Genomic DNA, 22,071 nt, shown 5'->3' on the forward strand with positions numbered 1-22,071 from the left:
TGCCGAAACCCGGGATTGAACCAGGGACCTTTAGATCTTCAGTCTAACGCTCTCCCAACTGAGCTATTTCGGCTCCGCCCACAGCACCTTCAAATAATGTCTTATGACTTATCCTCTGTCTTTTTATTCACTAAATATAAAAAATTTGATAAACAGAATCATAAACACTTTGAGGAAAGCAAAGATAAATTTAAAAACGGTTTTCATCTTCGAATGACTCACCAATTTATGAGGAGAACGATAAGAAGACAGTTACAAATTAATGTCATAAGAACTGCCGTAACGACTTAGTTAAATCTACAATTTATTCCTGAGTAAATCCACATGTCTGGAGCAGGGAAGGAGACTCTATGCAGCTACGTGGCCCCGGTTACTCCTTCTTGGGCGTTGCCACATCTTCCCCTTGTCCAGATTTTATTGGTTGGTGCGGAACAGGAGGTTCATGTATAAAATGAATGTGATCTTGCATTGCCTCATTGAATAGTCAGAAAGGGAGTGCCGCATTCGTACGTATGGAGCATTAGCTCTGTAGGTTTATTTTGAGAGGCGTTTGTCATCTTCCCTGGTGGTCTAGTGGTTAGGATTCGGCGCTCTCACCGCCGCGGCCCGGGTTCGATTCCCGGTCAGGGAAAAGCTCTTTTCTTTCACCTACACGGCTATCGCGAAACCAAGGGGGAAAGTTGTAAATAAGACTAAAAGTTGAAGTGTATACAAGTTAACTTTTAATTTTCATATGAGGCATTTTCTGCCTAGAAACTCTGCAACGTTTTTGATATTCCAGCCGCAAAATGACAAATGATGTAAATTTCAGTTATTTACGAAGTTTTGTTGATGAGCATGCTACCTGACATTGACCAAAAAGCTCGCCACTATCCTGAATGCTTCAAAATTTTAATTTATTCAGTTGGATGGTTCAGTGAGCAGGAAATTTTGGAGGCAACTGATTAGCTTTAGGAGTTGGTTGAGATTAGCATAACACTTTGTAAAGAGAGTTACGAATGAAGGTGAAAGGGAAGAAATCGCGAAGTTCTTTCCTGGAGGTTTGCCTTGGCTGGTTGTCGGCGAGTTTCTGAATTCCCGAGAGCGGCTGGAATTGTGAAACGCACTCTCTCCGGCGGGTTTTCTAGTTTCACTGATCCAGCTAGGAGAAGGGGGATCGGCCTAGAAATACTGACACGGTAACTTAACCTTGGATCAAGGCGGTCTCCGGACTGCCTCATCTCCCCAGCGCCTCCACCTGTTTTCCGCTATGAATTTACAATTTGTCTGGGGTTTCCTAAGAGAGGAAATAGGGGAAGGCCATATTATTAAAGGAAAACTGCTGTCAAAAAACTAAGAAACAGGCAAACGATGTATTCAGCATCTCTGAATGGGCACCTGAGAAATTTACTGACAGCTACTTGAGAGAAAGCAGATTCTGTTATCCTTCTGACTTTTGACAAGGTTTGATGCCTTTGTGCTAATTGGCTCCTGTCTGACAGTATTGGGGCACGAATCTTTGTTACTTAGTTTGTCTAAATAGCAGCCACAGAAGTATTGCTTACTATTTCCTTCTCATTTCTTATAAAAGTTCAATGCACATATGAACTCTCCACAAGCTTCCAAACAAAGATCATGGTGACCCTGATCTTACTCTACCAACAGATGGGGACACGATGTTTTTATGATCATGTTAAATGAAGCAGTAATACTCTTTTTCTAACTGATTGCACATTCCCTGCTCTCCCCCAACCCCCATATATAAATTCACAAATTCCAAAACCTCTTTGAGATGGGACACTCCTTTGTCATCTTGCCAATACTCTCCTTGAGTTAATACATTTTGACGCCTATGTAAGATCAATTTGTCTAAGAAATTTTGTTTTGCCGTAAATATAAGAGTAGTATAGTTTGTCAAATTTCTGTATATACTGAAGCTGTTCTGTTTCTTTCTGCTTTGTGTTTCACAGGAAATCAGCCCCATAGGGCTGATGGCAATCACTCCTGAACAACATCCTCTTTTAGTGATGTCATATTTTGTCTCCTCTGTATGCAGCAAGAATCCTTTGCTTCATTTTTTTTTATATGTCTGTTTTTAGGGAGGAGTCTGGGTAGAACCCCTGAATGTGTTTAATGGTTTTCTAAATTTTAAAACTTTCCTACATAAACCTAATTGGATTAGAGACAAAGGACTCTTCTTTGAAAGTGATGTGACTTCTTTTTTTATTCTTCTGTTATGAGCTATTACTTATTCTCCATGGGGGGGGGGGGAAATCTCTAATCTGTATTTTAGCACAGTAGGTTCTGTGCTCATGAGACTGCTACCTAATTACTTGTCAACTCAGAGAGAAAATGGCAAAAACGTAACAAAACCAAAATCCACATAAGTACAAGAGGAAGGAGGGAGAAGTTGAATGACTATAAGAAAAAGGACAACAGTTGGGGGTCAGTAAATCAATCTTAAGGGCCAAGGTAGGTTTGCACTACACTAGTCCCTATGGAAGATGAAAAATGAGCAAGACACGCTCCTATCTCTTAACATCCCTAAACCCCAGTTTTCCCATCTGTAAAAAGGGAATAAAAAATCTACTGCATAGATTTGCTATGGGGACTAATGCACAAAAAGTGCTCAGCCATACTATTATCCTAGTCCATATGATTTTATTGTTATTATTATTTTTATTACATTTGTGGTGCTTAGGATGAGTGGAGGAGACAGATATTGTGAACAAGTTTTCCATTGGGCAGAAAGAGTAATCTGCTAAGAAAAAAAAGTGTGGAAAATCACGGTGGTGTGTGTGTGTGTGTGAGAGAGAGAGAGAGACAGAGATAGACAGACACAGAGAGAGAGAGAAAGAGAGGGAGAGAGATTCGGAGGCAGGGTGGAGAACTGACTTATTTGAAGTGGGCTTTGAAGAATGAGCAAGATTTCTGAGAGGGAATGAGGAGGAGACCGGCATTCCAGGACAAGGGATCAGGGGAAGCAAAGCGCGGAATTGTGAAGCTCCTGGATCATTCAGGACTTTGAAATCCGAACTCTTTGAATTCTGACTAAAATTTGGAAAATCTCTGCTACTGATGGGATGGCATAAGTTTTCATGTCAAGCTTTCTGGCCATACCCAGTGAAGCTAGAATTACACTTCTTGTATATGTTCCGATGGCAAATTGCTGACAAATCCACTCCTAAAGTGCATAGTTGCTTCCCAGAAATTTTCTCAAGTCGGTCGGTCCTGAGGAACTAATTTTAAATGCTTTACAATCAATTTAGTCTCTAAAGAGAAGATCATCAGAGTTCCCTGTTCGACTTCCAGGAACCTGTGAGGGTGGTTCCGAATCTTACTCCTACCCAACTGTCGGCCTGAAGCTGTGGGTTCCCCAAGACTGAACTAGAACCAGCGAGAGAGGCAGTCCTCCCCGCTTCCTAGAGAGTACACACTGAGGTGGCAGTTGGATAGAGGGTACTAGAAAGCGCCTCTCCAGGGACCAGGAAGAGGGATATATTTGTATACCATTTAAATTCTTTGTTCTGTGTGGCGTAGGCCTTTAGTCCTTGCAGGGACTGCCTCCTGAGGAGCACGGTTGGGCTCATTATTTCTCGGAATGTTAGAATCATAGACCCGGAAACGGTCAGGTAGCGGCAGCTGACGGGGGCCTCCCCACCATCCCCCGGACTGGACCGTGGGGGCTTTGGGAGAAGCTCTCCTCTGCTTTTCATTCTCCTTCTCCTCTTTCTCCTTTCTTCCACTTTTCACCCCTGGCTCCTTCAGGAATCTGTGTCTTCCCTCCGTGAGCGGGCCTGTGGGGTGGGGAAGGGGTTGCAGGTGCAATCCCGACCCCGGCCCCCCTCCACCCAAACTTTGCCTTGTTACGCTTCTCGCCAGGCTTGTCGCACTCCAGCCCCCAGCCCCACCGCATTCCTCCGCGCATTCGTAAATTCCTCCAAGCAGGCCTTTCCAGATCTACACTAAGTCAGCTCCTTCAACCTAGTGTGAACCCAGCCCTCCTTCATTCACAGCACTGAGTTGTAATAACTAGATGAATGTTTGCCTTCCCTGGTAGCTCTGAGGGTGAGGACAGCAATGGTCAAGTGTTTCTGCTGAATACCCAGTGCACAGCTTAGTGCCCAGGTACCCAGTAGGCACTTGGTCAATACTTGTTGAACGAATGAGTGGACTCCTGATGCCCACTCCTTGATATAGTCACTTTATCTCAATTTATTTCTTCATTTTTCTGTTTCCCCCCTCTTAGTTTACCATGTAGGAATGTGAGCACTAGAAAGAGAAAATTGGTCTCTGAATTGATGCCTTCGATGGATCAAGATGACGCTGATGAAGCATTGAACCAGTTAGCGCCTAGCAGGAGGGTACCATTCTGTGTCTCTGAGGGTTAAAGTTGTCACAAAGTGGTCAGTTTCCATCAAAGTCTGTCCATCTTGCCCTCAGAGATCCAGAACTGGTGGGAGTACATGGTGCTCATAGTGGGGAGGAGACTACTGCTGTTGTGAGGGACTGAGAGAGAGGACCAGGGAGAGGGCTCAGAATGACACAGCAGGTGCGAAAAGAGGCTCCTAGCTTGGGATACATGGAGAACCTGGGGAAAGTGAGGCTTTAGCAAGCGTAGGGGTAACTATGTTGCTTCTACTCTCTTGAGAATCCTTTTTCTTAGTGATTTTCCTAAGGTAATCTCCTTAGGAAATAACACTGGTAATTGCTAAAGTATTGCAGCTACGGATAATGAGATACTACTAAATCAGTTTTTTACTTTTTATTTTCTTAGAAAGAGAATGCCGTTGAAGACAAAGCAGAGAGAGATTTGTAGATGCCTACTTTGAAGATTAGAGAGATGTGGCCACAAACCAAGGAATGCCAGCAGCCACCTGAAGCTGAAAGAGTCAAGGAACCGGATTTTCCCCTAGAGTCTCCAGAGGAAGGTTGGCTCTGAGGACACCTTGATTTGGGAGGTGATACAGATTGGACTTCTGGCCTCCAGAATTGTGAGAGAATGCATTTCTGTTGTTTCAAGTCACACAGTTTGCGCTAATTTGTTACAGTAGGCACAGGAAATGAACGCCCATGCACTATGCAATAAACTCCATATGACCAACTCTAGTATAGGAATTTGTAAGAAAGCCCAGTTTTCACTGGAATAATGGATAAATACACTGTCAGCATTGACTTTCTTGGAGATGAATGCCAAAACAAACAGAAACTCCAGCGTTAGCTAACTTTCTCTATCTAGATATTATTTTTGACATAATCTGCACAATGTGTTCTTGTTTTATGACACCCTTGTCTGAGCCAAAACTTTTAGGTCAGGGAGACCCACGCCCCACCGTCTGCCCTAAGAAGAGGAATGCAGGCAGCAACTTTATCAATGTATTGCATTATATTGTGACAGCAACTATGTATATATATTTTGCCATTTCAAATGAGTTGGTTTAATTCCAGGTGGAACAATTCAGGATAGAACAAAGACTTAAGAACACACTTTGGCAGGATTCTGGGCTGGGTTTATGCAGGTCTCATAGCTAAGGCAGAAATGGCTGAGAAGAACTAAAGACAAGATGAGCCACTGTATGATTTCTTTTTTTTTTTTTTTACAAAAGTTTATTCTTAAATGTACAGTAGGTTCCAAGACAACGCTTCATTCTAGCTATAGGTGGCAACAGATGTTATGGCAGGGAATCCAGATGTTTAAACAGGAATGGAATTAAGGATCATCATAGCCTCAGACACAAGGAACAGCTTACTTTCTGCCAGACTTCTTAATTTCACCCGTGGCCAGGGGGCCTTTCCCCGCGGCCTCCGCTTTTAGCTCCTCGAGTTTCTTCTGCTCCTCGTCTTGTTTCTGCTTGAATGCCTTATCTTCCTCGTCCACCTCTTTAGCTTGCTTCTTGGGCTACTTCAGGGGCTTCTTCTTGCCACCTTCGCGGCCCGACCGCAACTATATTTTTAAATGATTCGAATCTTGGCGTTTCAAAATGAACCGCCCAACGCCTTTGGTCCTGGGGGCACTTCCGCAGAGACCGTGGTCCCCCTGAGGACTGCGCTCTCTGCTCCTTTCGTCGGGTTGCCTTTCTTTCCTAGAATCCCCTCGGGAGGAGGCCAAACCACTCCCGGACTCACTCAGCTGTGTCGCGGCTCGGGCTGGACATCCCCAGCCACGGCGGACCTGAAACCCACGCGGGCCCCGCGGCCCAAAGGGGCGGGAGTCTCGGATGCCCTGGTTTCCTCCCGCCCTACTCCCAGCTGTGGGGAAGCAGGGTGTCAGGGGTCAGGATGGGTGGTGGCTGAACACCAGGCAGAAGTTCTAGGGTAGTATTAGTGGGAAGAACGCCAGAAAAGAGTCCCGGGTGGGAAACGTGTGTGGGAGTCGGAAGGGGAGGACTTTCATTCTAAGGGAAAACGTGGAAAGAAAACCAAGCCGGAAGTGGTAGCGTGGCCGAGCGGTCTAAGGCGCTGGATTAAGGCTCCAGTCTCTTCGGGGGCGTGGGTTCGAATCCCACCGCTGCCAAGTACCTTTTTCTTTCTTAAAACTTCCTGGTATTAGACGTCCTTTATTCACGCCCAATGTGGACAGTTCTAACATACTACAAAGTCGGTCCCTATCTTCCCCTCTTTTGACTTCTGTTTACCCAGGGGCCATAGATAACTGCCCTAGAACAATGCTCAACCGAAAATAACCGCTCAAATAATCTATTTGAGCGGCCAGTATATTCTAGGCACAATTCTAGGCCCTGCGGATGCAGCAATCAAGTAACACGACCAAAAAGTGCTTTTATGCATACAGTCTTTATTACAAACAAATGAATAGATGTCAGATTCTTGGGAAAGCCCTTGTAATTCAATACATATCCTGCCAGTGCCTCCGAAGGAATAATTTATGTTCAAAATACTGTTCTCCCTCCAGCCTCTCTGCAGCGCACTTTGTGTTTGGAACCCTAGTTATTCAGAGCTGAGAAGAGGCTCTGGAAAGCGCCAGCGCCTCGTCCCGCAACTGCCGGACACATCGCACCAGCGCTAGGTGCCTTCGCCCCTCTGGGCGCTTTCCAGTTCAGCTGCATCCAACACCTCTGTGACTTGGGGTGGGCGCTCTCTTTGCTCTGAGCAGATCCTCGTGCCTTTCTCATCCTCCAGGACTTAGCTTGGAAATTGTTTCCGCCCGATCTCCCTCTCTCCCTCCTGCCAGCTCCAAGTTCCTTGCCTTCATGGAACTTAAAGCGTAGTAGGGTTCATGTAATAGATAAGTTATTGCCCAAATATGGTTGAGTCTCTACCAAAAAAAAAAAAGTCCTCTACGTGAGGACTTTGAAGGAAGTTCCCGATTTAAGAGAATTTGTCAACCTAGTAGGTATCTCACAGCATATCATTATGGTCAAAACTCCTTAATTACTGAGATTGGACACTTCTTCTGTGTTTGGTCATCATTGTTTTTCAGTTTTCTGTGAAATACTTCATGCTTTTTGCCTATTTTTGGGTTGTCTTTTGCTTATTGACTCATAGGAGTGTTTATATTAAATTGAAACATGTTAAATTGCCACTATTCAACCTCTTTGGCCATTCATGGGATTCAACATAAAATATTTTAGATAATAATTTGCCAAGTATATTTGTTCCAAGTATCTTTTTTCATTTCATGAAAAAATTGTATTTTCACTTTCCTTATGGTGATTTTGAAAAAATAATTCTTCATTTTAATCTAGTTGAATTTATCAGAAAATTAAATTAATTACTTTCCTTAAAATTAACCTTTTTTGAGGTTAATTTTGAGGTGTCTTGTTTGAGAAATCTTTTCTTGAGCTGAGGGCATACAAATATTTTCCAAAACTTACTTGTAAAAGACAAAATTTTACCTTTTATAGTCTTGGCTATTCTTGGCCAAGAATTACATATATATATTTTTTTAATTAAACTTTTTATTTTATATTGGAGCATAGTTGATGAACAATCTTGTGATGGTTTCTGGTGCACAGCAAAGTGATTCAGTTATACATTTTTCCATTTAGGTTGTTACATAATATTGAGCAGAGTTCCCTGTGCTACATAGTAGGTCCTTGTTGATTATCCATTTTAAATATAGCAGTGTGTACATGTCAATCCCAAACTCCCTAACTATCCCTTTCCCCCATTCTTCCCGCCTTGGCCAAGAATTATATTGCATTTCAACATAAATTTTAGAATCAATTTGTCAATTACCATAAAAATGCACCCTTGGGATTTTTACTTAGGTTGCAATGAATGTATAGATCAATTTTGGGGAGAACTGACATCTTTATAACACTGAGTCTTCCAATCCATGAAGAAGTATAGTCTTAGACAAAAATAGCCAAGTCAGTCTTGAAAAATAATAACAAAGCAGTAGGACTTACCCTACCAGATGTCAAGATACTTTAAAGCTATAGTAATTAAGCAGTTTTGCATTGGTGTAGGGCTAGACAACGGACCAATGGAACAAAGGCCAAGATGTCTAGACTCCACTCTCACCAACCCATCTTCAATATGATCATTGTCTTCCTATTGCTATGATCCTCACACCAGCTTTAAAAACTCTCAAGTAACTCTCAATCCCATAGGAAGAAACCCCAAATTGAACTCCAGGAATCTTATATTTCCTGAACATTTAAAATGAACATTGTGAAAAGGCAATGAAGAAATTTCAGATATTTTACCTGGTGGAAAGAGAAGCTTTTGTCTTGAAATTTTTGAAGGACTACCTTGTGAGCAATGGGTTAATCTTACTCTGCAATTATCCCAGGGCATAAAACTACAGTCCATGGGTAGGAGCTAAGAAAGACATTTCTGTACATTTGTGGTTCTAATTCTGAAATCTGTATTTTATCACCCTTTTAAAAACTGAGTGAAATGGGCATTCTTTACCTCTTCTGTACAGGTAAAGTGAAAACAATCTCATGGTATCAATGTTCATGGTGAAATTTTTCTGTCTTCGCATTTAGAATTAATTAGGTTTAAAAAAGTGAGTTTTATCTGGTGATTTTTCTAAGAAATAACTAAATCAACAACTCTTGTTTTGGTAACTTCACAATTAGAACTACAAGAATCTTAGGGTTTCAAGAAACACTAACATGTTTGATTATTCAACTATGCATCTGATCTTTGAATTCCTTCTACATTATGCCTGTCTACCAAACATACAACTGTATAGCAGAGTCTATTCCACCTTAGGATCCCTTCTAAATGACTTTTTCCACAGGTAAAATATCTGAAACTCCTTCAGTGTTTTTTTTCATAATGTTCATTTTAAGTGTCCAGGAAGTATCAAAAGATTCCTGGAGTTCAAGATAGTAATTTGGGATTTCTTACTGCAGGACTGAGAGTCAGTTGGGAGTTTTAAAAGCAGCTGTACACCTAAAACAACCAAAATATTGTAAATCAACTATACTTCAATAAAAATAAATAAAACTTTAAAAAAAAGCAGGTGTCAAGATCATAGGAATATTTTAGGGAGACAATGGTCATGCTGAAGATGGACTGGTGAGGATGAAGTCTAAAAGTGTTCTATTTGGGCTCAGTACAGAGGCTTCTCAACTTTCACAGTGGGATGTCAGGCCTGCCACCCCCTCCAGTTAACTGGTGTCTGAAGAACATGACTCTGATCAATAACACAAAACATCAACACTCCAGGACTGTCCAGAATTTAAACTGGAATTGAAACCTTGCCAGATTCTGTTAAAAGACTGACTGAAGAAGTGACTTGAAAGGATACACTGGAGGGTTCTCATGATGGGCTAAGGACTTTGAGTCCAAAATCCAAATGAACCTCATGGCCTGTGGGTAAAAAAACCATCCTGAACATGTGTATACATTTTCCAAAAGCATATACATGCTGTTGTAATTAACAAAACCTCAGATTTTCTAGGAGAACATGACAACATTTTGCCATCAAGCATTAAAGTACAACTACTTGTAGTGTGTGTATGCACGAGGGAGAGAGTGTTGGTAAAATTTATTGATCATCAAATAAGGGGTCCTTGCAGTCAAAAGAGATTGGAAAAGCACTGCCAATTCTCCAGACATAGCCTAAACTCTGTCCTTAAGTCACGTTATATCATCCAAAAGCCACATATACAGCGTGTCATCCTCCACAGAAACAATTTTAGAGTTATATCCTAAATGTTTTCATCTTGGTTTTCTTCAACAAACTATATAAGAAATGGCCATATAAAGAACATGCTCTAATTTCCTGTAGAAACTGAACTTAAGAAACAATGTTTAATCTGTCTTTTGTATCATAAGCCATGTAATTCCCTTTGGAATTTGTTACTAGAAAATTGTGTATCTTGGACTCCTTGTCCATATTAGATAATGTGTAACCATTTCCCAAGATGTTTTCTGTGAAACAAGAGTCCATGAAGGTGCTCCTCCAAACAGAATTCCTTCGTCCATCACTTTGGGAAAGCAATGCTTCTTACAGTTCCTTTGTTTAAGATTCAGAAAGGACATTAGCATAGTATAAACACTGAGAAGTCTTTAAGGGAATAAAAACCTCCACCCAGCCAGCATTTCTCAAACTTATTTTTAAAAAACATTAGCTTGTAAAACACTTTTGACAAATGCTGGGGAACCCATTGCTCATCTCTTTACCAGTCAGGGAACTTAGAAGTAAATTTAATTCTCAATTATGGTCATTATGTTAATTAAGTTGACACACATTTGCATCCTCTTCTAGGATTTTCAATTTCTATTTTAACAGCCTTATTGCATGTGGGTATTTAATTCTGTCTGCAGTAAGGACCTATAACATTCGCAAGAGAAAGGATAGATGTTAGATACTGAAAGACTTGAAAAGATAGATATAAATTTACTAATCTATTTGAAACAGCATTTCATATGTCATGCAAACAGATATAGCAAATATTTAAGAAATCAACATCTTGAAGAACTTTTAGTGTATTTATAACAAAGTGGGTCAGGCTTCATGCTTTTTCCATACGTACACTGCTGCTTGAGCAGTGTATACCTGACTTCTACTTATCTGTAATTTTAAAATCTGCCCTTGTCCTGCCTCCCTTCCCCCACTGAATCTCAGCAATTCTGATCCTTTAAGCAGAAGTACCATTCAGGCTTTAAGTTAAAGCAAAACTTGCTAAAGATGATCAATGTTTATCAATTAAAAAAATGTTCTGTGCTGAACTGAGGTATAGCTTCATATCCAAGAGATGTGGTGCAGGATTATGGAAATTGCTCAGGTAAGTCTAAGCATTCAGTGGGCATTTGTTCAGAATTTACTAGTTAAGTGATCTACATCAGGTTTCTTCATCTTTTTATGCCTCAATTTCCTCATCCCATAGGGATGTTGTATGGATTAAATGATTAAAAATTGTAAAGAATAGTGCCTGGCATGTGTCAAGCACTAGTATCTAATATTACAGTACTATTATTGATAGACAAAGCCTTGGAAGTGAATGTGCTCACTGAAGAGACACTGAATAGGAAGGTCAAGGACAAAGGCTTGGTGGGGTCTCACAATTAGGGGGTCAGGGAACCAGGAAGAACCAATACAGGAGACAAGAGGGACCAGTATAAGAAGTAGAAGGAGAAATGAGAAAGTGTAAACACCAGAATCACTACCCTCAAATGTTGGTGGTCAAAATATTGATGAATGAAAAGGTCTGAGAACTGGTTACTGGAGAGAGGGATTTCCCATTCTCATCAAGTTTGTGGGTTCCCCACACTCTATGTTTTCTTTTCTTATGTCCAGTAAGATTTGAGCTCACTCTGAAAGCTTTTCCACACTCCTCACATTCATAAGGTTTCTCCCCAGTATGAACTCGCTTGTGTCCAATCAGAGCTGAGCTCTGACGGAAAGATGTGCCACATTCACTGCAGGTAAATGGCTTCTCACCAGTGTGGATTCTTTTGTGCTGCCTCAGGACTGAACTATGATGAAAGGCCTTTCCACACACCTCACATCTGTAAGGCTTCTCTCCGGTGTGGATTCTTTGATGATTGGTCAAGTTTGATTTCCCACTGAAAGCTCTACCACACTCTGAACATTTATAAGGTTTCTCTCCAGTGTGGATTCTTTGATGGATGGTAAGGCAGTGTCGATCCTGGAAAGTTTTCCCACAATCCCCACATCGATAGGGCTTCTCCCCTGTGTGTTCTCGTTCATGAGTCCTGCGTTTACAGTTATGACGAAAGGCTTTCCCACACTCCTTACACTTGTAAGGCTTCTCTTCAGTGTGGATTCTTCTGTGCTTGGTGAGCTCTGCCTTGCTGCTGAAGGCTTTTCCACACTGAGGGCACCCACAGTGTTTCTCCTGAGTGTGGATTCTTGTGTGTTTGCTTAGGTCTGAGCTCTGGCTGAAGGCCCTCCCACACTCACTGCACTCATAAGGTCGCTCCCCAGTGTGGATTCTTGTGTGTTTGATGAGGTCTGAACTCCCGCTGAAGGCCTTCCCGCACTCCTCACACTCATAGGGTTTCTCCCCAGTGTGGCTTCTGCCATGGATGATAAGGGAATGCTTAAACTGAAAGGCCTTCCCACAGCCACTGCACTCATAAGGCTTCTCCCCAGTGTGGATGATCTGATGCATCCTAAGACGGTTCCTGGTCTTGAAGGCCTTCCCACAGTCGCTGCACTGGTAAGGCTTCTCCCCACTGTGCGTTTTTTTATGTCGGCAAAGAGCTGATCTACTGTTGAAGGCCTTCCCACACTGGCTACAGTTAAAGGGTTTCTCCCCTGTGTGGATTATCTGGTGCATAGAAAGCTGATTTTTGGTCTTGAATGCTTTCCCACACTCATTACACACATAGGGTTTCTCACAAGAGTGAATTCGCTCATGGAGAATTAGGTCAGAATGCCAGCTGAAGTTTTTGCCACACCTGGCACATTCATGGAGTTTCTTTTCTGTAAGAACTCTATACGGAATACATTTTGAGTTTATTCTAAGTACCTTCTGGTTCTTTCCTTTCTTGAAGGTCACTTTCTCACAGCGTTCTTTCTCTTCTCTCAGTTTCTTCCTCATAGGCATTTCCCATTGATTCTCTAATTTGACATCTTGTACACAAACTTCTCCAACTTCTGGATCCTGGGAAACAACTTTTAGGAGACTTTTAAATTTCACCCAGCAGACTTCTCCATTTTCAAAAACCTCCTGTTCTGAACTTGCCTTCTCATTCTCCGGCCGTGTCTTGGCAGCTGATACTTAAACAAGAAAATTAAAATGTCAGATGTTCAGAGGAAAGGAAATAAGTGGGCTGGAAGAGGTGAAGCAATGGTTAAGCTGTTGGAAGAGTAACTGACTTTCCCATGCTTGAAAAATTGCTAACGTTATGGCAAAGGTCAAAATAGGATGAACTACTGAAAAGTACTAAGATATTTAAAACTGAGTAAACTTTACAAAAATCCTTCCAAATCTACTCATGTTCTAGAATCTCCTAGTTTAGTGAATGACAACTTCATACACATAGTCACCTAAGACAGGAAACCGGAAATCATCCTCAACTTCTCATATATACTCACTAACATTGTATAAATGTTACCTGTGAAGTGAGCTGCAAAGCGGGTGCTGAAGTGCCAGTGCAGCCCCCTTTTTAGGGATCGGTCTGCTTTGCTCCTGAGAGTGGGCCCTGAAGAGCCTTATTTCTGTGGTGTAACTCCACCCATCTGGGTAGGGCAGATTAGATCTGGGCAAGACCTGATCCAAACCAGGCCAGATTCTCTCTTCATGAACTTTGGAATCATGATGTGAAAGCAGATAAGGCCAGGCTCTGAAGATAGCTAGAGCTTTAGCACTTAAATTTGAGAACCAGTGGTGGTGGGATGGTATGTCGTGTAGGGGAGGGAATGCTCTGCCATCGGGACTGAGAAGCAGAGAAGATCCATCTGCCAAGAAAGGAGAATGAAGCAGACCCACAGAGTAGCAGAGAAGACAGCTGGAGAGTGTGGCCTGATGGCATTCCAATCCCTTCTTGAGCCTCATGTATACCTGCCCTTAAGTTCCATGACACACCCTGAATAATAAATTATTTTTCTTTTGGTTAAGCTAGCTGGAGTTACTTTTTACAGTTGGTAACCAGAGTCCAAATCAATCTCTTATTATCTCTTAACTCTATCCCATCTTCTTCACTTCTACTGCCAGTGCATTCTCACCAGCTAACTTTAATAACCCTCAAACGTCCTTTAGTCTGTCTCCCCTCTAATCCATCCTCTACACTGCTTCCAGATTATTCCTTCTAAAAATCAAATCTAATCACATCACTCTTTAGCTTTAAACACTTCAATGGCACTCCATAGTTAACCAGACAGAAAGGAAGTAAAGTGTACAGTCAAGAGCCCCAGCTCACTGTCTGGGTTCAAATCTTAGTTCTGACACCTAATACCTGTGCAAATTTGGGAGGATGTTGTAACCTCTCTCAGTTGCTTTATCTATAAAATGGGATCTAGACTATCCACAATAATTAAATGAGTCAATGTATGCAAAGCACTTCCAACACCAAAATAAGTACCTAATCAATCTTAGCTGTTATTATAAGAATAAAGTTAAAGGTCTGTAGTTTATCAAAAACTCATTCAATCATGATCTTGTCCCTGACTACTGCTCCTGTACTGTCCCCACTGGCTACTCCATGTCCTTGGCTCTGGTCACACTGAACTATTCACAGTTCACATTCTTTTACTCCTCAGTACTTTCCTACTTGTTATTCCCCTCTGCTCTTCCTTCAGCTAAATGACCTCACTTATCCTACATAACTTAATTCAGTTGTCATTCCTTCTGCAGTCTTTTAGTCCCCCAGGTCAGATTTAGATGCTTCTCCTCTATGTTTGTATATACCAGGTACATATCCCTATCTACATATCCCAAGAACTCCCACCATACTGTACTATATAATTACTTATTTACTTACCTGCCTTCCCCACTAGAAAATAAGCTTCCGTAACTCAGGGCTCGCCCATATCTTACCTGACTGCATATCTCTAGAACCTTGTATAGTACCTGGCATATGATAGTTGCTCAAGAAATGTTTTTTAGATGGAAAGAAGGGAGGAAGGAAGAGTAGGCATTGTGGATACAGCAGCTGGAGTTGGCCTATAAACAAAGGACAAGTTTTTTTTTGAATGACAAATACAGAAAATAGTTTGAATGAAGAGCTGGTAATATTTCATGACTGACTAGATAAGAGGTTCAGGAAATGGAAAGACAAGGTAAGAAAGAGGTAGAACCAGATATAGAAATAGGGAGAGCTTAATGAAGAGACAGCCTTGGAGGGAGAGATGAATTTGACTTTAGATAGGTTGCTTTCCAGATGACAATGGGATATTCAAATAAAAACCAGGAGTTAGAAACATGAGACTGCTGCCCAGGAAAGAGGTAAAGGTTAGCATTATCAATGTGGCAGGCATCTGCATCAGAGCTAAGAGCTGAAGCCATGAGAGAAACTAACTAACTTCACAGTAAGAGAGAATAGAAAAGGCAAGGGTCAAAGGCTCAGGTCTCCAAATGGGGGAAGGTCCTAAAAAAAAAAAAAAACAACTGGAGGCAGAAAGGCAATGCTCTCTGAGCACTGGAGTAAATGATACACAGAGAGGAGATGAATTGTCTGAGCCTTTTTGGAGGACTAAATTGCAAAAAGCCTATATTAGATAGGTTGAAAACAGCCAATTAGATAATGACAGAATAATTATCCAAACAGTTTGTTTCCTCTGCCTTAAGATTTCCTAAATAGATATCCTTCTGGGCCCTTCAGGATGGATGACCCACCACTAAGAACATTCTATAACCATTTTGTCACATGGAACACAGAAGGGGACTGACAGCTTCTCTGGCACTCACCTGGGTAGAAGCAGCTCAGGAACTCCCTGGCCTGTCGATCCTGAGCACAGAGCTCTGCCTCTTGCTCCAGATGGGAGATCAAAGGAGGTTTAGGAAATGGAAATCCTGGTTGTTGAGAAGGAAGAAGACAGTGTGTAGAGCAACAGAGAACTGTCCTAACGCTTACCTTGACCCCTCTGTTTGCATATGGAAACAGGAAAGAAATGTTCATTTGGGTAGAGAAAAGGGTTTATTCAGGGGTCTGGTAACATGTAAATGAACAGGTCTAGGAAATTTCTCAGAAAAGTCAATACTCAGAAGGGCAAAGAAGGAGATTCTGGGAAATAGTCAGTTGGTTGTATTTTCCCTGTTCTCTTTAGGAGGATGGGAGTCTGTAGAGGGAGGTTAATCTGTTTTCAGCCGCTAGGAAGGAGTTCATGACTAGGAGCTGAATACAGAGCATTTAATGGAAAATGAGAGGCTTGAAGAGGCAAGAATCCAGGGAGAACAGAGGTTAAGTGTCTCCTTTTTACCCAGGGAGAGTTTCATTGCAAAGAATCAGAAAACAACAACTAGGTTAGCCAGAAAATTATCTTGCTATGTAACCGGGGCAACTCAAAACTAATTTGGGGGAAGATATTGATGATATGGAATGAGAGCTCTGATTTTCAATATGAGACCCCATACACATCAATAAATAAAGCAATTAAAAGAAAAAGGAAGGGAGAAAGTACTAAGCCAAGTGCAGGGAAAGTCCTTACCAAGTGATACCACGTTCCCATAATTTTCCAACATCACGTCTTTATAGAGGTCCCTTTGAGCATGGGTCAGACACTGCCACTCCTCATTACTGAAGTTCACAGCTACATCCTCAAATGTCACTGCCTCCTGAAACAATATGTCCCTGCTGTCCTGGAGAAAACTCCAAAGTTCCCTCAGGAAACAGAGGCAGAAGAAAGGAATTTGTAGGGAGGTTTATGGAAGCTAAAGGCTGTTACTGTTTCGTGTATATTTGGGGATGAGGTGAAAGGTAGCATCAGCTTTCCGTAGCAAAAAATAACGAAAGAGGAAACAACCCACAAATGGTTTGTCACCCAACAAAGTATCCCTTATGAGAGGGAGCACCTGGACTTGGGAGGTGCATAGACAGGGAAGGCAGTGAAAATAAGGCCACATTTAGGAGGCAGTGATATATTTCCAGGAGGGAAGGAAGGGGCCTTAGCTCACTTGGAGTTGGCTCATCAGTGTGATTTTTGCTCCTGGCAGGTTTCCTTGGCGTCCATCTTCGGCAAAGGCAGGACAATGAGGAGATGGCAGAGCTGAGAGAAGAGAAATAAGCCAAGAGTCAATTCAGCACAGTGTTGAAACCTTCCGCTTTCATCCTCTCCTCCCCAAATGTAGAAGCTTCTGAAGCTCTAACCTAGGGATTAAGTCTACTGCATTACAGTATCCTCCTTCTCCATCATTCCCCTAGTCTCAGTTTCCAGTTTGGGGTATCAGGCTCTGGCCAGCAGCCAAGCCAACTGTAAGTGCGTTCTTCTTCTCTCTCACCTACTACACCTTTTTCTCTGGTCTCTCTTCATCCTAGAATACCTTACACCCTCCCCAAAAGGCCCAGATCACCGACTCCCAGCTTATACGATAACCTGGCTTCCTGTGTTTGAACGATGAAGTCATCTTGCCCAAAAAGACTTGGGGTGGAGGTGGAGGGAAAGGAATGAAGGAGAGGTATGGATCAGAAATATCCAGGGATAGGTCCAAAGCTTTTTTCTTTAGGTAACTTAATGGCTGGTCAAACTCAAGTTAGTTTACTAGAAAACATTTTTCCCTTGTTCTTCTTAGAGAAAATCACTTTCCCCCTTTGATTCTGAGTCTCTTTCCTGTTAATTCCCTAGTATTAAGTGATTCTGCTTCCCCCCAACTGCTCTCCCAGTATAGTATAGCACACACAGCTTTTAAAATGCAAAAGAAACTTTCTCAGAGTGTACACATGACTAGGTATAATTCATATGGATTGGGCAAGAAGTACAGTTTCACATTACTGATTAATGGGGCCCTGTTTTATTCCTTGCAATCCAGCTCAGCCTTTCTGTAGCTTCAGTGTTTATGGTGGTTTATCTTTCTTGATAGTAATCAACATATTCCCAAGTCCAAGACCATTCCTTTCTGGTCTGAAGTCATCTACTGGTAAGTCTCTAGGATAACCCCTTGGCCTCAGGACCCTAAAACTATCATTTCAATTTTACCAAAACCTCAATTTAGGAGTAAACTGGCTTCTTTCCACAGAAATAGGCCAAGAAGACTTTTCTTTGGTCTAGGCCACCCTTAGCTTTTGATCAAGAACAGGCCTGTGTTCAATCATTGTGGGTTCCATACAGTTTTCCAACTATCTCCTCTGAAAGCCTGTTACTTTATAACTCTTTGTCTCAAAAAGTTCCCAAACCACCTGGAAGGCACAGAGCTCACAGCAGATACATGTTTTGCTCTGAAATGTTCCATAACAGTTCTTTTCCTTATAACATCAATAAACTTAAACCTCCAAATTGGGTTTTTTTTCAATCAACATTTTATAATGAACATTTTCAAATATACAGAAAAGTTGAAAGAACTGTATAGGAAACATCCATATATTCACCACTTACATTCTACAATTAACATTTTGCAATATTTGCTTTATCATGTATCTGTCCATCTAACTATCCCTGTCTCTGTCCATAAATTCATTTTATATTTTGTTGCATTTCAAAGTAAGTTGAAGACATCAGCATACTTCACCCCTAACACTTTATGATACGTATTATTAACTAGAGTTCAATATTTGTTTACATTCTTGCTTTTGAAGTAAAATTTACATACAGTAAAATGTACAAGTCTTAAATTTTTGACAAAGCATACCCTATTTAACCCAAACTCTCCATATACGTCCCAGTTGGATTTTTACCATATCTTCTTCATAAATTAGGAAAGTTTTGTTACCTTGTCATGGCTTTTTTTCCCCTAAGTGCTCATTACATTAAAAACTGTTTTTAATTGTGGTAAAAAACATATAATATGAAATTTACCATTTTAACCATTTTTAAGTGTACCATTCAATAGTGTTAAAAATATTCGCAATGTTGCATAATAGATCTCCAGAACTTTTTCATCTTGCAAAACTGAAACTCTATACCCATTAAACAACAACGCCTTATTTTTCCCTCTCCCAAGCCCCTGGTAACCACTGCAGTGATTTTTTTTTTCCTAGCCTCGCGGAGGCTTGTGGGATCTTAGTTCCCCAAGCAAATCCTGGCCACAGCAGCAATGGTCCTAACCACTGGACCGCCAGGGAATTCCCCCCACTGTAGTGATTCTTTTTTTTTTGTAGTGATTCTTAAACTTTATTTTTTAGCCTCAGAATTTGAAAGGTCAGTTTCTGCCCTCAAGTTAAAAATGAACTTGGGGGAATTCCCTGGCGGGAGTTCACATGTGGAAGAGAGTGAAAGCTCCAGTCTCTTCCTTTTCTAAGGACACTAATCTCATCACTGGAGCCCCACCCTTATGACATCATCTAAACATGATTATTTCCCAAAGGCCTCACCTCTAAATATCATCACACTGCGGGGTGTGGGTTAGGGCTTCAACATACGAATTTTGAGGGGACACAAACATTCAGCCCCTAACAAAACTATTTGTTAAAGCAGTGTATAGATATTATCCAGGGTGAGATTAACTCATTTACATTTTATGTTAAGTAATTGTAAACTTTATGGCCCTGAAAATCACCTATAGGAAGAGAATTCAAGATCTTTTGAGAAAAAGAGTATTTGGATACTCAGGTCAGATGTGAACCATAAAATTATATATATTTAAAAAAATGAAATAAAATGAACAACCAAGTTAAGCAATATTCATTATTTTCTACCTCTCCTAAATTTGTGATAAATATGTTCTATATTATTAATTTTCATTTATGATTACTTATACAGTGGAAATTTCAAGATTTCTCTTCTGGAAGTTCCAATAATATGCTTAGAAATTCATTTTACGTTTTTTTTCTTTGTAGGTAATATATACTAAAAGCCTAGTTTTGGGGTGCCGAGGGGCCTAGTCCTCTAAAAGTCTGTGCCTTTCAGGGTCTGATTTTATGACTCCAGAATTGTTAAATACCATCAGCCACTTCTATACAAATCTTACCCACTTTTCTCTTCATATATGCCACCAAAGAGCATTTTTAAAGCCCAGCCCCACATTTCCCCATCTTCCTTTATTCTTCTCAAAGCTTCATGACAATACCTTTGCTCTTTCTTTTGCCATGGCTTTATCTTCTATTTCTCAGGTATACCTATACTATAATTTAAAAATCTCAGGGTTAACACATGTACAGAAATAAAATTACCTACACTCAAATTTTACATGTTGGTAAAATTGTGGTTGGGAGGAGTTACTGTATTATACCACAAGTTTTATATGTGCAAATATTCATGTACACATATGTAAGCTACTTATCATACATAAAGTTGTACATATAATAAGTGAATGAATACATTCAATATCTTTCATAAATTGCTTTGAAGAATCTTTTTTTATGAATCTTTATTTTTTCCAAATTTGGTTTAAGATGAGGGCAGAAACCTAATAATTTAGTTCCTCTCAATACCGAGCCAAGCCTAGTATAGAAATAACAGATTTCCTATAAATACTCAACAATGAGCATATTTCCAGGCCCCAGGAAGCATCTCCCACCTAGTCTGTGTCCCTGCCCCATTTTCAGCTGCCATAACTCCTGCCACAATACCCTGTGTGCATTACCTCTTTCCTGCAGGAGCCTGGTATCACGGATACAAAGCTGGTTTGATGGTCCTGGAGTCTCATCTGATACCACCACCTATTGCAAGGAAAAGAATACATTTGGAGAGGTTATGGAGGGATGGAAAATGTATGGGAAGCTGCAACCAACTATGAAGTTCTGTTCATGGAAATCAACTCCCAGAACTACCAAGAGGGGTGAGAAAATCAGGGACTCAGTCCCTGATATACCTTATGAAAAACAGAAATGGCATCCAATTGTTCTATAACGTAAAATGATCACCAGTCCATCCAGGAAAAAAAGTATTTTGAAGGAGAAAACTTCCACAAGGTCAATCCAGGCCCACCACACTCCCACTGCTTTCCTCCTTTCTTGGACTTACTTCATCCTCCTTGTGATACACTGCAGACACTCCTCTTTTTACCTGCTGCATCTTTTTACCCAGCTTTCTTTTCCAGTCTTCTAACACTGTCCCGGTTTCTTCTCTGCTGGTTGGATCCAGCTCCCAAAGTCAATCATGGCTTTGCCTGGACAACCAGTTTTGAAGTGGCTCCAGTGGATACCAGCCTCCTTTCAGGGATTTAAGCCTTGGTGGTGCCAGCCAAAGGGCCTCTCCTGACCCACAGGGCAGCTGCTTTTTGGCTTGATGTGTCAAATACTGCCCTGGATTTGGGGTTCATCAGCAGTACTAAGCTAGTGGTGATCCCATACCTTGTTTTCCTGCATATTCGATGAAGGGAGGAGAAAAGAGAGGAATGTGACCAAAGCAAAAAGAAGGAATCACTGAGAATCTGAGGTATCTATGGGAGATGAGGGAGCAGGGGAAGACAAACTGAAAATGATAATGTATCCAGAATACAACCTCCACTGCCACTATCTTGTCCCAAGCCACCATTGTCTGCATTGCCCTACAGAATTACGTTAGCCGTCCAGCTGGTCTCCTGCTTCTATCCTTGACTTCCGCCTGCCTCTTCTCAATACAACAGAGTAGGCCACTTAAAACTTAAGTTGGATTATTTCATCTCTCTGCTTAAAACCCCTCAATGGGTCCATCTTACTCAAAATAAAGAGTAGCATAAAAGGCCCTAAAGAATGTGCCCATTACATCTCTCTTGTTCATTCAAAATAAAAGCTGAAGTCCTTACAATGGCATACAAGACTACAGGGTGTGCTATTACCTCTCCTACTATTCTCCCCATCATTCAACCCTCTTCAGTCACACAGACCTTTCTCTTCCTCTTTAGGCACATTTCCATTTTAGGGCCTTTGTACTGGCTGTCCCCTCCACCTCAAGCTACCCTCACGATGAATAATTTTGCTTCCTTCAACTGTTTGCTTGTACGTAATCCTCCCAAGGAAACCTACTCTAGGTCCCCTATTTAAAATTACAGCCTACCCCCTCCTTCCAATCCTGACATGACTTACCTTCCTATATAGCACTTTATCACTTTCCAACATGGTGCATAAGTTACTTATATTCTTTCTATTGTTTATCGTAGATTTCCCCTTCACTAAAATGTAGGCTCCCAG

General features: G+C 41.2%; 1 protein-coding gene, 1 long non-coding RNA gene, 3 other non-coding genes and 1 pseudogene across 5 annotated transcripts; 3 read left to right on the forward strand and 3 right to left on the reverse strand.

Moving 5' to 3' along the window:
- Positions 1–73, reverse strand: TRNAF-GAA. Its single transcript has one exon. It is a non-coding gene; the product is annotated as a tRNA-Phe (tRNA).
- A 486-nt stretch (positions 74–559) lies between these two features.
- TRNAE-CUC lies at positions 560–631 on the forward strand. Its single transcript has one exon. It is a non-coding gene; the product is annotated as a tRNA-Glu (tRNA).
- Positions 632–3,498: 2,867 nt separating this feature from the next.
- Positions 3,499–5,005, forward strand: LOC118904010. Its single transcript, XR_005021914.1, has 2 exons — positions 3,499–3,611; positions 4,757–5,005. It is a non-coding gene; the product is annotated as an uncharacterized LOC118904010 (long non-coding RNA).
- A 316-nt stretch (positions 5,006–5,321) lies between these two features.
- On the reverse strand, positions 5,322–8,754 carry LOC118903534 (annotated as a pseudogene).
- Positions 6,412–6,493, forward strand: TRNAL-AAG. Its single transcript has one exon. It is a non-coding gene; the product is annotated as a tRNA-Leu (tRNA).
- A 1,053-nt stretch (positions 8,755–9,807) lies between the features above and the next one.
- On the reverse strand, positions 9,808–21,729 carry ZNF311 (zinc finger protein 311). The gene is made up of 6 exons (XM_036869518.1): positions 20,924–21,729; positions 20,544–20,619; positions 16,983–17,074; positions 16,517–16,643; positions 15,777–15,881; positions 9,808–13,147 (listed from the first exon to the last, which is right to left on the reverse strand). The coding sequence occupies exons 1-6, from the start codon at positions 20,972–20,974 to the stop codon at positions 11,571–11,573; spliced, it is 2,028 nt and encodes a 675-aa protein (XP_036725413.1). The 5' UTR covers positions 20,975–21,729; the 3' UTR covers positions 9,808–11,570.
- Between the last annotated feature and the right edge of the window lie 342 nt (positions 21,730–22,071).

The sequence above is a fragment of the Balaenoptera musculus genome, chromosome 11 (assembly GCF_009873245.2).
Source record: "Balaenoptera musculus isolate JJ_BM4_2016_0621 chromosome 11, mBalMus1.pri.v3, whole genome shotgun sequence".
Taxonomy (NCBI): Eukaryota; Metazoa; Chordata; class Mammalia; order Artiodactyla; family Balaenopteridae; genus Balaenoptera; species Balaenoptera musculus.

Coding starts and splice junctions, on each gene's coding strand:
- ZNF311 (XM_036869518.1), bottom strand. CDS start 20,974: ATGCAGCAGGTAAAAAGAGGAGTGTCTGCAGTGTATCACAAGGAGGAT. Junction 20,620..20,923: donor TGTATCACAAGGAGGATGAA/GTAAGTCCAAGA, acceptor TCCTTGCAATAG/GTGGTGGTATCAGATGAGAC. Junction 17,075..20,543: donor CAGGCTCCTGCAGGAAAGAG/GTAATGCACACA, acceptor CTCTTCTCTCAG/CTCTGCCATCTCCTCATTGT.